The 14626-nt window shown below is 40.2% G+C and overlaps 1 protein-coding gene across 1 annotated transcript in view; it reads right to left on the minus strand.

The window, feature by feature from the left end:
* Positions 1 to 1225: 1225 nt before the first annotated feature.
* The window catches only part of PRRC1 (proline rich coiled-coil 1), a 33695-nt gene continuing 20294 nt past the window's right edge, over positions 1226 to 14626 (minus strand). Inside the window, exons 6-9 of the mRNA XM_054178805.1 lie at positions 13501 to 13664; positions 9951 to 10054; positions 5381 to 5483; positions 1226 to 2724 (exon numbers count right to left, since the gene is read on the minus strand). Coding sequence (XP_054034780.1) covers positions 2515 to 2724; positions 5381 to 5483; positions 9951 to 10054; positions 13501 to 13664 — 581 coding nt within the window. The 3' untranslated portion in view covers positions 1226 to 2514. The remainder of the gene's footprint in view (positions 2725 to 5380; positions 5484 to 9950; positions 10055 to 13500; positions 13665 to 14626) is intronic.

Consider the following 14626-nt stretch of genomic DNA (forward strand, 5'->3'; position numbering starts at 1 on the left):
AGCTCTGTCTGCCATGATGAGACTAGCAACTGAGAGCTGTGTTTACATGTCCAAATGTGTTGACACTTGCTTTTCTAAGATGACATAAACATAAATTCAACACAGGATGTTAACCTAATTATTGAGTTTCCTTTCCTATTACTCCCCACAACAGATGGTGAAAAGTGGAATGTTACCTGATCCAGAATTCATCCATGCCCACTGCATCAGACACCCTGAAAAGGGACTTTACTCAGGTAGGAAATAATTTCAAATGTTATTAGCTTTCCAGAGCATAATGCAGACATTATTCCTTTTCTGGGCCTCTCAGGGAAGAAGCTGGGCTCCTGGCTTTTACGTAAGGATGTTATTTTTTTACACAGAAAGAAATAATATTCAGTAAAGGGAAGCAACTAATTGAGATTTATCAAACTGAGCCATTTCAGCTCTTGGTTGAGCAGTCAAAACAGCATCAAAAGACCTTCACTGAACCACAGATTTGGAATGGTAAAAGACCGTTTCACTTGACCACATCACATCGCAGCATCCAACCAAGAGGAGAATGTAAAGAGAGGAGAGCAGGCAATTGCTCTCATTTTGGCATAAAGCAAGCAAATTCATACAGGAGAATCGAGACCCAAAAATTCTCTAAGGCAGGCTAGGGCAGCCATGGAGTACACTACATTAGCAGCCTCATAAAACAGCTGGAGTGTTGAGTCAATGTCATCACAGTAAAGTCATGCACAATTAGAAGCTGTCTTCTGCTTCCACTTATACCACCTCAGAAAAACAGTGAAGACCAGGACCAGAAAAGGGAGAAAGAAAACAGAAATGCCTCCTCAGTTTTAATTCATGGCAGGGCACCTAAGTCTACTGATGATTTAATGTCCTCTTCATTTGCAACTTGGAGGATGCTGTTAAGTAGGGGGTAAAACATACCAACATATCTCAACACACTTTAAACAGCAAACTGAAATTACAATAAAAAGCAAATGTGTCTTTACTGATCAAAGACAAGCAGAATTCTCTGCATCATCCTTTTGGTTTAGGATACAAAGAAATGTTCCCAGCAAGAGACCTCAAGACTACAAGAGGAAGGTTCTGTTTGGTGTGTTTTGCAGGCAACACAGGCATTTAAGTATGTGCCACATCTGTAACTTGACTAAGTAGATACAATTTCAATGAACAATTTCATCAGCTAAAAAATAAACAAATAAACCTTTATAAAAGACACAGTCTTCTAGCAAAAACATTTATTCAACTACTTCAGAGTAAGCCAATTTAAGGCAAAATATATTACTTCAAAACAGACAGGCTTTCATTGGGTACAAATATGAGCTGGTATAACAGTATACGAAAATGACCTTTAAGAGCATCTAAGAAAGGCAAAGGCAGAACAATACAATCTGAAAATTGCTTTTTTTAAGGCAAATAAAAAGTAATTGTTTATTCTTCAATTTTATTTTTTTTTAAAAAGTATTACCAAAATATTTTCTTCACAATTACTTCCATATTTCTAAAGAAAGCTTAAGGTTGTGTGAAGGTGGATAGAGAGCACTCATACTCATGAAGAAAATCAGACAACACTGAAAATATGAGAAACAGTGAGCTCATGACATCAAGAAGGTATTTAAAACTTCAAAAAGTTTAGAAAAGCCAGGACAGTAAAACAAGTGATACACATTTCACCATTTTTCACATCAAATCTCCAATAATAAGAACTTGTTCGAAGAAATTACATAATTCAATATAAAGTATGAAGTTTGGAAGCACCAAAGTAACTGCTGAGATAACTTCATGCATATGTGGTACCTGATCTACAACCCACTAAAGCAACTTGAAATCTGTCTAGTGTTTTAATTGGCCTGTAATTTCATTAGTTACATAGAAAGATGCAGCATATAAAAATCAGAGTTCAAAATTATTTAGCAACAACTTCAACTAATGGGGCATGGATTTGTGCTCTTCTTCATCAGCTCACTGTTCTTCTAGAAACTTCAGCACTGCTCCTGATAACTTATATACAGACACCAAATCAGGAAGGTCTTCAGTATGACCTAAGCACAGGCCCCAAGAGAACATGTAATACAGAAGATATGTGTCTCCCTGGAGAGAAATGCATATATAATATATGTTATGCTGTCAACATGTTTATATCACCAATGTAATAGAAATAGCTAAACAATGTATCCCCTTCTTTAAAAACTGAGACAAACAAAAATACATCAGCAAATGCCTAGTATGGTGTGAAACACTAGCACATTCTGCTTCACAAACTGTAATGCTGTTTGTCACAGTTATAAATATGTGTTGGTTCTGATTTCCTGTTTTGTGAATTAAACTGGAAATCATATAGTAGTTAAAAACACAATTGCTCATTTCCACTACTGGAAATTAACTTCACTTCTTAAAAATTAAAATACAGGTTACAGTTAGACTACAAATTTGTATTGTTTTCACTTGGAATATGTATCTTTTTCCCTTCCATTCTAGATTCACAACCAGTATTCCTTAGTGTCATGGATCAGCCTTCCTTCAAATGGTCCTGGGTGGTAAGAGTTGTTTGTACATTCCTGCTAGAGCTTTAGCTGCACTGTAGATCATCTGTCGACGGGACATGCCAGTGAATACCATGTGCCAATCAGTCCTGTTGACGTTCAGCATATTCTTCTCAAGCACTTCACCCACAGTCACCAACAGGCCTGACCATCTCAGATTGTAGTCCTGCGGAGTGAGACTCTTAGCCTGTGTAACATTTTGAGCAGTGATTATTGAAAGAATTTGAAATGAGTAGTTCTGTTTCTATCTTTGACAAATACAAACTTGCACAAGTAATCATTCTTACATCAATAGGTAAAATAAAAGGTACCAAATCCAAACTTCAGACTGCCCATAACTTGTCTTAATCAATTATACTTTTCGGATTTCTATGTATCATGATCCAAATGACATCTGAACAGCATGAAACTAAAATCCAATGCTTAAGAGAGTACAGACATTCTGCCATTACCAGGAAGTAGTTCTCTCTTAAAGAGCCAGCAGAGGAAATCAGTAATGATACACATTCACACAATGAGTCTTCTCCTCCAAAGGTTTTAAATGCAGCTAAAATATCCCTCTGAAGCAGTCAAGTAGCCAAATACAAGGAGAAAACCGAGCTGGCAGAAATGGAGGACTGGGCTATTTACATGAGACGACAGATGAGTTAAATACTGTAAATCCCCGAAGTTTAAAGCAGAAGTGAAACAGTGGGGAAACTATCACTGCATTTATCCGGTCTGATGCTCATTCTAGGTAACGACCTCTAGCCACTGTTGTATACCATAATAGGCAGAATACTTTCAGCAGTAGCAAGACTGTTCTTGGTATTACTCAGTTCCTCATAACATTGCATTGGACCCAATTCTTGATTCAGATTTCATTTTGACAAATATTTGAGTTGGTCTTGTTTCCAGTGCATGTACAGCAGATCAAAAGTTTATCAACGTGTTCCAGACTTCCTAAAAACACTGTCTTGCAACAATAATAACATACATAAGCTTGCTCCAGTATTGAAACAAATCTATGTTTTGCTGTTTATGCACACACAAGAACAGCTTGGTTTCTTTTTTTTCAATAGGAGAGTGTAATTGAATGTAATTCAAGTCTAAAGGCTTACAGTTCCAGTACATCTGCACCACATACCAAGCTGCGCACTAAACGGTTTCATAGAAGTTAGAACATTTTCTGCTATTACAAGGTAAACCTGCTTTTCAGGTTACAAAGTAGGTTTCTAAGAGAAAAACATACTCCAGAAGTTAACTATAGATTGTAAATTATAGACTGATCTGTGAAACAATTGTGCTTTCTGTTTAAAAAAAGTAATTTGTTTCGTACCAATGCTCCATACAGAATGTGACAATACTTTAGCAGTAAGGTCATACTGCTGTGCCTGTTTTCACAGCATCACAGAACGGTTTGGGTTGGAAAGGACCATTAAAGATCATCCAGCCAATGAAATTGTATCTGCTTAATTAATATATTTTCCAGTAGTTTCGTATCTTTAACTGTTTTTGAAAAGCACCCTGAGACAGAGAAACAAAGCAGTATTTTTCTGCACATCAGCTTTTCAAAGTTCTGAGAACTGTGAAAAACCAGAACTAAAATCAAGGCCACAAACGTCCACTCTATTTGAATTACCAATATAAAACAAAGTAAAAATTAAACAGTTACTATCTGTTTTCTCAAAACAACCACCTGAGGATCAAACCTCCAACAGTTTGGTTTTGAAATTCTTCATGGAGACATTTATTTAAAAAGACATTTCAGACCAGAGTTAGCTAACGTATGACTTACAGCTGTTCTCAGGCAATATGCAGGCACTGGAGTGTGGAGTATTTCCTGGTGTGTGTCTAAAGAAACATAAATTACCTCCTCAAAAACTTCTATTGGTGATATTTAAGTACTACCCAGTACCAAATTATTTTGGGGATGAACCATGATTTTCTAAGACTTCTACCTTTGCTTTTCAGAATTTTACATCTTTGTCAGAGTAGCACAGTTAGAAGAGGAAATCAGTCTTGCCTTTAAACTAAGTCGGTATATTCACAGTGAAATTAAGTCCAAGCATAAATCTGAAGAAGGGGTATCCTTTACATATTCATTAGGACTAAGGTTTTGGAAAGCTAATCAGTAGAGCATGCTGGGTGTTTGCTGGTAATTAGCAACATAAACATCAAGGCTTTATGAGCTTCAGTAAAAATGAAGCAGTAAGATCTCAATATATAGACCTTTGCCTAAATGAAGTTTAAGGTACTTCCAGACACTTTGTATTACACAGGTTTGTTGGCATCAAATAAACGCCAATACATATCTGAAGAAAGTTAAGGAAAAGAAAGCAAGTGTTCATATGATATGAGGGCTTACTGCACTTCCTTGGTGTGGTTGCTTAGTGCACTACTGAAGCTGCAAAGACCTCCTTCTGCATTTAAGGAAGAATGAGTATTCTTATTCTATATAAAGATTAAGGAGAGTTCATTTTGAGTCCTTGAATCAGACCAATGAGAATATTTCAATGATTAAATTTCTGTTTCCTTTTGAGGGTGTACTACTTTGTGACTAATATTTCCTGTTGGTTAATTTCTTCTTGGAATATTTCCTTTTTGTTAATAGAATAGTAAAGCTAGCGCCGCCAGGAGCCATGCATTGCAGAAAGCGATTCTTGATCAAGAATTACTTTGCCACAAATGCCTGGAGATTTTTAGGTAATACAAAATATGATTCAAAAATCAATTTTATCCTCATTTCATAAAACATTCAAATTGAGCAACTGTCAGCAGGAACTGACACCACAAAGGAAACAAAAACTTAAGTCTTATGTCTCAACTGGTAATTCAGTGTTGGTAAAATCCTGAAAACTCACCTGCTGAACGTATTGCAAAGGCACTGGTGTTGCTTGGGTAAAAGCTTCCAGATGAATTCCATGAACTGGATCTTCGATTATCAGACACCCAATGTCAAACCATCTGTAATGACATGCAAATTACTTTGCTTTTCAGTACTGAGTATCACTCACTTGAAAAGCAACATGTTCGCAGTTGAGTTATAACCATTTCAGAAACTCTTCTATGCACGTAGTATTAGTGCAGTAATGAGTTTCATCAAAGTGTTCTATTTTCTTCAAGAAAAATGTGCATTGACTAATTTATATATCTCATTAAAGTGCATTTGTATGCACATAAAATACAAGGTATATAAAAAAAAATAAAATGCATAAAATGTATAGATCATATAAAGAAAGTTTAGCATGCGTGACAATAAGCTCTTTTAGTTGTATTTATTATGCTACAGCTTTCATTCAGTCTTTGAAAGAAGGTTCCTCATTGAGACAAGTTTACCTAACAACTAAAAAACCCTATTTACCATTTATGTTCCATGTTGAGAATATTATTTGCTATGTCTGATCTTATAACAATCATTTATAAGACATACTCAGAGAAACTGCTGCACCCTTCAGAAAAGATGATCCCTGCTGTAGTGAACAAACTAAAGATTACTGAAGCAATAGTCACAATGGTTTCCTATCTGGTCTGCAAAAACACTTCAACTTCCCAGATATCTGCTGGAAATACAACACAGCAAAGAATGCACAGTCCTGGAGGTTCCCAGAGTGTATCAAAGAACTTCCTGACACAGCTGGTGAGTGAGCCTACTAGGGAAGGCATCATGTAGGACCTGCTCTTTCCGATCAGACTGGTGAGTGATGTGATGACTGGAGGCTGTCTAGAGCACAGTCATCAAGAGGAGAGGAAATAGGTTTAAGTTGTGCCAGAGAAGGTTTAGATTGGACATTAAGAAAACTTTCTTTACTGGTAGAGAGTAACAAGGTGTTGGAACCAGCTGCCCAGAGGTGGTGGAGTCGCTATCCCTGGAGGTGTTCAAGAAGTGTGTAGATGTGGTGCTTCAGCACATCGTTTACTGGTCATGGCAGTTGGGTTACAGTTGGACTCAATGATCCTAAAGGTCTTTTGCAGCCTTAGTCATTATGAAATGATTGAGTTTTCTATTCTTAAGAGGAGTGGAGCAGGGGGAAGTAGAATTGCCATCTTGGGCTTCCAAGTTACAGACTTTGACTTACTTAGGTGAATGCTTGACAAGAGTCCCTTGGGAGGTAGTCCTAAGGGGCAACAAAGTCCAGGAAGGCTGAACACTTTTAAAGGGGGAGATCTTAAACAGTCCATCCCTATGTGCTCTAAGATGAGCTGGCAGCAAAGAAAACCAGCCTGGCTGAACAAGGAGCTCTGGCTGCAACTCAGGGAGAGAAGAAGAGTTTATAGCCTATGGAAGAAGGGCAGGCCGCATACTACAAAGATCATGTGAGGCTATGCAGGGAGAAAATTTATGAAGTCCAAAGCCCAGCTAGAAATTAATCTGGCTTCTGCTGTAAAAGACAGTAAGAATTCTTTCTATAAATATGTCAGTGAGCAAAGAAGAGCCAGAGAGAGCTTCCATCCTCTATTACATGCAGGAGCAAACCTGGTGACCAAGAATGAGGAAGAGGCTGAGGTATTTAATGCCGTTTTTTCCTCAGTCTTTAGTAACAGCACCAGTTGTATTCTGGGAATCCAGACATCTGAGCTAGACAAGAGACAGGGAGCAGAATGATACCCCTGCAATCCAGGAAGTGATGGTCAGTGACCTACTGCACCGTATAGATGTAGACAAGTTTATAGGAGTGGATGGAATCCACCCAAGAGTTGTTGAAGCACTGGCAAATGTGCTCACCAAGCCAGTTCCCACTCATTTTTCAGCAGCTAAACTGACCAGAGAGGTCCCAGCAGACTGGAAGTTAGCCAGTATGATAGCGATCTACAAGAAGGGCAGGAAGGGGGATGTGGGAAATAACAGGCCTGTTAGTTTAACTTCAGTGCTGGGGAAGCTAATGGAGCAGATCATTCTCAGTGCCATCATGCAGCACATACAGGACAACCTGATGATGAGGCCCAGTCAGCATGGGTTTATGAAAGGCAGGTCCTGCTTCATTAATCTGATCTCCCACAACATGCTCACCTACTTCATGGATGAAGGAAGACTGTGGATATTGTCCATCTGGATCAGCATCATCATGAAGACAGTGGCATCTCATGGCCTGGATAAACATACACTTTACTTGAAAGAAAAAAATGGCTGGATGGCCTGTCCCAATGTACTGGTGAATGGAATCAAATCCATTTTGCAGTTAGTCACAAGTGGTGTTCCCCAAGGCTTGTTTAGTAGTTTTGGGGCCAGTCTTGTTTAGTAGTTTTACTGATGACCTGGACATCTTTACTGATGACCTGGACAAGGGTACTTAGTGCATGCTTAGTAGGACTGCAGATACTTGAGGGCAAGGAGGCTCTGCAGAGGGATCTATACAGACCAGGTTGATAGGCCAAGACCAGTTATATAAGTTTCAATAAGGCCAAATGATGGGTTCTGTACTTTGGCCGCAACACCCCTTGTAGTGACAGGCTGGAACGGCTGGAAAGCTGCACAGCAGAGAGGGACCTGAGGGTGTTGACTGACAGCTGGATGACCATGATCCAGCAGCATGCTGAGGTCGCCAAGAGGGCAAACAGCATTCTGGCCTGTACAGGAATAGCATGGCCAGCAGGCCCACGGAATAATTTTACCCCTGTACTTGGCACTGGTGAGGCCATACTTTGAATACTGTGTTCGGTTTTGGACCCCTTACTACAGGAAGGACATTGAAGTGCTAGAGTGTGTCCAAAGAAAGGCAACAAAGCTTGTGAAGGGTCTAGAGAACTGATCTTATGAGAAGAAGCTGAGAGATCTAGGGTTTTTTAGTCTAGAGAAGAAGAGGCTGAGGGGGGACATATTCACTCTAACTACCTGAAAGGACATTGTAGAGAGGTGGGGGTTGGGCTGTTCAACCACATATCAAGTGATAGAACAAGACGGAAACGGCCTTAAGTTGCACCAAGGGAAGTTTAGTTTAGAAGAATTTCTTTACTGAAAGGGTTATTGGGCATTGGAACAGCTTGCCCAGGAAAGTAAGGGGGTCCCCAACCTTGGAGGTATTTAAGAGTCACGTAGACATAGTCCTTAGGGATATGGTTTAGTTGAGGACCTATCAGTGTCAGGCTAATGACTGGACACAAAAATATTAAAAGGTCTTTTCCAGTCTAGGCAATTCTGTGATTCTGTCCTCCAGCTGTCTGGGAGACAACTGACAAGTTTAACTGCAAACATGGACTGACCTGACAAGTATTAGGGGCAGAGCTCTTGGTATTGGTGACTGGTTACTTAGAAACTCCTGTCCTTTGGACATGCATATAATATGGTCAATAGTATCAGCAAAATATTGATTATATCCCCAATATTAGAACTGTTAAGACTACAATAATCACTTCAGAACTGTAAATTACTAGAACCATCACCTATCATTTCATTGCAGAAAAAACAAAGGCCTGAAAGTAGTTCCAGTGTTTTTTATAACACCAGGAAAGGAAGCTTTCCACGTTTCCTGAACAAAATATTGAAATGTGTTAATTTATTCTTAGTATCTACTGTAACAAATATCAAAACCCATGACATTCTTGGGGCCTGTGTGGACAGGAGAGTTAGCAGTCCTTTCAATAACACTGCAATCCTGCATGATTCTGTGATTCTTTCTGTGATACTGGGTAAGCTCTTTCATGTCATTACTTTATGCAACATTTTCAGATTTAGGAATGAGTAAATTCAAAGGCTGAGAATAGTCATTATTTTGAAACAGAGTTCATTGTCATCGTTACTCCTTTGTTGAAATAGGATAAAACATCTACATTCCTAATTATATTTACTTTAGAAAATTCATCATCCATCTTCTATTAAGGATACTTACTACAGGTACCTTTAAAAATGGAACAAGAATATTTGTCGAAAAAACTAATCAAAACCCACCACAGGAACACAAACGCAAACATTAAAAAAGAACTATTTAAGTCTGCATTAAGAAAAACACAGCATCATCCTTAGTGATTTAGAAATTGTAAAGCTACTTCAAGAACTGTCTGTGACAAGTACTTTATAAAACCAAACTGTAATGCATCTGAAAATCATTAAAATGTCTGTGCAGTGTAAATCAAAACGAGCAAGTACAATCTCAGTGAAACAAAAATGGTTAATAGATTTTCAGGTGATAGAACATCTCAGCTCCTGAAGAGAATGCAATCTCAAAGAAAAGAGAGGGTGTGCACACAGGAGTTGAGTAAATTAATAACCCAATTCTGACTTCCACAGCTCCTTAATTTTGTCAGTTCAGTATAACCTAACTGAAAAATTGGACAAGGATTTTGTATTAAAACGTCAAGATTTTGAGACAAAAAGCTGAACATCATGACAAAAATCAAGTCTGTCAAAGCAACACTGAATATAGACTCTCTCACTCCAGCTTAGAACATTCTTCTCCCCCTCCAAACCCCCATCCAAAACATATTTAAAGTTCTCACTTATCAGGAAGCAGCTCCTCAATGAAGCTCTCCACTGACACAGCAGCCTGCTTTTCATGTATTACTCCTGTCCGACGTAAGCTGTCTATCCTTTCTTGGGCTCCCTAAAGGGTAATGTAAGTGGTCAGACAACAATTTCTGTGAATCACAACACAGTATAACACTTACAGACGAATGCAAACAGAACTTTACAACATAACACTCAAGTTAAACAAAAAATATGAAATATTTTGAAAGATGACTCTCATTTCAGCGTTAGAAAAACAAAAAAAGAAATTCATGAAATGTCACAATGGAATCCCAAAGTATAATAAAAACTGTAAGAAAACTAATTAAATATTTTTTGTTTGTTATTTTTACATGAAAAAGAACTAGATTAGCATCCAAAGAATTCCTAACCTGTAATTTTGCCAAGTTTCATTATTATTTAAAGAATTAGTATGTGTTTTTATTACTCACACTGACATTTTTTCCCCTTAAGATTTGTTGTGTTTAAATCTTTTATGAGCTTTGGTACCTATCCAGATAAGATATAGGAATCATTTGCTCCTAACCTATTATCATTCCAAAGTTGTATTAGAAACACTACTACTGCTACAGAGCAGCAGCTAAGCAGGTGAATGAACATATACATTATCCTCTTCTACCTCCATGACAAGTTTTACTTCAATGACAAGCTAATACATTGCTATGAGGATAGGCTTTACTCAGCTGTGAATGCTGCCATGGCAGTTAGGAGAAAAGACTGCTTTTAATAAGTGAATTACTTATTTAGATTTAAAAAACAGAATATTAAATAGTTGGGTTTAGAGTTTTTAGTTATTGGCCAAGGAGGTGCTTGGCACTAGATACATCAGATGAAAATATACGGTTTTAAAATCAGGTGAAACAATCTTTGCTAATCATTCCTTTAGGTCAGCAAAGCTGTCTGCAAGGCTGCATGGGGAAATCTTACTTTTGAAAGGTAACATAGATCACATAGGTCTCTGAGAAGCGTTGATCAAACTATCTTTGATCTACGGAATTAGTGGGGAGACAATTCAGTATCAAAGAGTATCCTCTAATTTCTAAGATTTCTGATATGGTGGGCTAGTAACAGATCAGGAAGAAACGCCTGATACACTTTGAAACACAATGCATGCTGCAGGTGGTAGCAGTCAGTAACAGTGCAAGACAACTGATATTAATATTTTTCATCTGCTGTATGTTTGGGAAAAAAACAACCCCCAAATTAAGTAGCTTTAAACTGATCTAATGATCCAGATAGCAATAGAAAAGGAAATTTTTACCTATGCCATAAATTGACTTTTTCTTTATGGTCCTCTACTCTGGACTTCCAGAGGGTGGAATTCAGGTTTCTCAGGGAGCTAACTCAGAAGGTACCTTGGGAAACAGCCCTTAAAAACAAAGGGGTCCAGGAGGGCTGGACCTGCTTCAAGAAAGAATTCTTGAAGGCGCAGGAACAGGCTGTGCCAATGTGCCGGAAGATGAGCCGCCGGGGTAGACAGCCAGCCTGGATGGGTGATGAGCTTCTGGGCAAATTAAGGGGAAAAAAGAGGGTGTATCATCTTTGGAAGAAAGGTGAGGTTACCCATGGAATATTTAAGGATATTGCTAGGTCATGCAGGAAAAAAATTAGAGAGGCAAAAGCCCATTTAGAGCTTAGACTGGCCACTGCTGTGAGGGACAAGAAAAAATCCTTCAATAAATATATTAACAGCAAGAGGAGAGGCAAGGACAACCTCCACTCCTTAGAGGACACAGAGGGGAACACAGTAACAAAAGATGAGGAAAAGGCACACCTTCTTTGCCTCAAATTTTAATAGCAGGATGGGCTGTCTTCCTGACAACTGGCTTCCTGAGCTGGCAGATGGAGGCAGAGAGCAGTATAGTACACCTGTGATCCAGGAGAAAGTAGTCAGAGATCTCCTTAGCCACTTGGATCCCAACAAGTCCATGGGACCAGATGGGAACCATCCTAGGGTACTGAGAGAGCTGGCAGATGAGCTGGCCAAGCCCCTCTCCATCATTTACCACCAGTCCTGGCTCACTGGATAGGCCCCAGATGACTGGAAGCTGGACAACGTGGTGCCCATCCACAAGAAGGGGCAGTTGGATGAACCAGGGAATTCCAGACCTGTCAGCCTGACCTCAGTGCCAGGCAAGATTATGGAACAGGTCATCCTGAGTGCAATCACACAGCACTTACAGGACGGCCAAGGGATCAGGCTCAGCCAGCATGGATTTAGGAAGGGCAGGTCCTGCCTGACCAACCTGATCTCCTTCTATGATCAGGTGACCTGACTGGTGGATGTGGGGCAGGCTGCGGATGTAGTCTACCTGGATTTCAGCAAGGTCTTTGATACCATCCCCCACAGCAAACTCCTGGCCACGCTGTCAGCTTGTGGCTTGGACAGCAGCACTCTGTGTTGGGTTAGGAACTGGCTGGAGGGCCGAGCCCAGAGAGTGGTGGTGAATGGATCCACATCCAGCTGGCAGCCAGTCAGTAGTGGTGTCCCCCAGGGATCAGTGCTGGGCTCCATGCTCTTTAATATCTTTATCAATGATCTGGTTGAGGGGATTGAGTCCATCATCAGTAACTTTGCAGATGACACCAAGCTGGGGGCAGGTGTTAATCTGTTAGAAGGTAGGAGAGCTCTGAAGAGGAGCCTTGACAGGCTGGGCAGATGGGCAGAGTCCAGCGGCATGACATTTAACACATCTAAGTGCTGGGTTCTGCACATTAGCCACAACAGCCCCATGCAGTGCTACAGGCTGGGCTCAGAGTGGCTGGAGAGCGGCCAGGCAGAAAGGGTCCTGGGGGTACAGGCTGACAGTCAGCTGAACATGAGCCAGCAGTGTGCCCAGGTGGCCAAGAAGGCCAATGGCATCCTGGCCTGTATCACGAACATTGTGGCCAGCAGGAGCAGGGAAGTCATTGTGCCCCAGTACTCAGCACTGGTTAGGCCACACCTTGAGTCCTGTGTCCAGTTCTGGGCCCCTCAGTTTAGGAAAGATGTTGAGTTGCTGGAAGGTGTCCAGAGAAGGGCAACAAAGCTGGTGAGGGGTTTAGAGCACAAGCTCCATGAGCCTGAGGGAGCTGGGGTTGCTTAGCCTGGAGAAGAGTTGCTCAGGGGAGACCTTATTGCCATCTACAACTGCCTGAAGGGAGGTTGTAGCCAGGTGGGGATTGGTCTCTTCTACTGGGTGGCCAGCACCACAAGAGGACACAGTCTCAAGCTGCACCAGAGGAGGTTTAGGCTGGATGTTAGGAAGAAGTTTTTCATAGAAAGAGTGATTGGCCATTGGAAGGTGGTGGAGTCACCATCCCTGGAGGTGTTTAGGAAGAGACTGGATGGGGTGCTTGGTGCCATGGTTTATTTGATTAGATGGTGTTGGATGGTAGGTTGGACTCGATGATCTCAAAGGTCTTTTCCAACCTGGTTAATTCTGTTCTATTCTACTCTAAAATCAGGTTCTTCTGTATGAATGCTTTCACACCTCTTTTTCTATATAGGAAGCACTCTAGTACTGTTACGTATCAACTTACTTTTAACCCTGCAGCATAGCCTACAGGCTGGGGTGCGATATTGGACTGTGCAGCCTCTCCAGTAACAACAGCCATTCCAAAGACTTCTTGAAAGGCGTCTCGAATTGCTGTGACTTTTACCTCTTTAGTAGAAGTAACCACTATGTCCAGTTCTCCCCCAGTTTCTGTAAAACACATACATATAAATATATCTGTGCTTTCTGCATTCCTACTTCAAGCTAATTTGTATACATTCATTTTAGGAGTACGCTTCAGTTGCTCTCCTCTTTCTTATGCACAGCATAAAAGTTTTTAATGAAGCAGAAATAAGTCAGAAGTGAATGTTAAATGAATAGCCATGGATAAGACAGACAACAGGAACTGATGGTTGTTCAGCACCTGAAAAGAAGCATATCACTCCTTTAATATGACAATTCATGCATTTATAAGATTAACTCAGACACATATTTCTAAAGACATTTTGGTGTTCTGGGAAGTAGTAGGGAAAGCTGGTAAGACACACGAACTCCTCCTTATGAAAGGGAGCACTAACACAGACGCAGTTCACAAAATCCAGTGAACAGCTGTCAAACTACGTAAGCTTTAGAAGAAAAGATTGTCCTTGGACCGTCACTTGCAGTGCAATTTTATTGCCTGTCTGCCTTCCTACAGGTTTATCCTGTGTTTAGACATTAAATATCTGTGGAACTAGAATTTTTAAGTATTTCTGAATGATTTCCATATGGTGAGGTCTCCATAAAGAAGAAAGAGATTTCACTAAGCTTCTCTAGTATAAAAACACAGTCTATGACAGATATCTAAAACTATGCAAAAGACTAATAAGCTCCATTATACCTCACGTGTCTTTATCACACATATTCAAACTCAGTTTATGCAAAACACCTCACAAAAATTGTCCCTGCTGTGACAAGCTTTCTTAAGAATTCAAACATTTTTCTGACATGGAATATAAAATCATGGAATGGTCCATGCTGGAAGGGACCTCCAAAGGTCATCTAGTCTGACCTCCCCACAGACAGCAGAGACATCCCCAACTAGACCAGGCTGCCCAGGGCCTCATTGAGTCTTGCCCTGAGTATCTCCAGGGAAGGGGCCTCAACCACTTCCCTGGGCAACCTGTTCCAGT

The sequence above is a fragment of the Dryobates pubescens genome, chromosome Z (genome assembly GCF_014839835.1).
Source record: "Dryobates pubescens isolate bDryPub1 chromosome Z, bDryPub1.pri, whole genome shotgun sequence".
Classification (NCBI taxonomy): Eukaryota; Metazoa; Chordata; class Aves; order Piciformes; family Picidae; genus Dryobates; species Dryobates pubescens.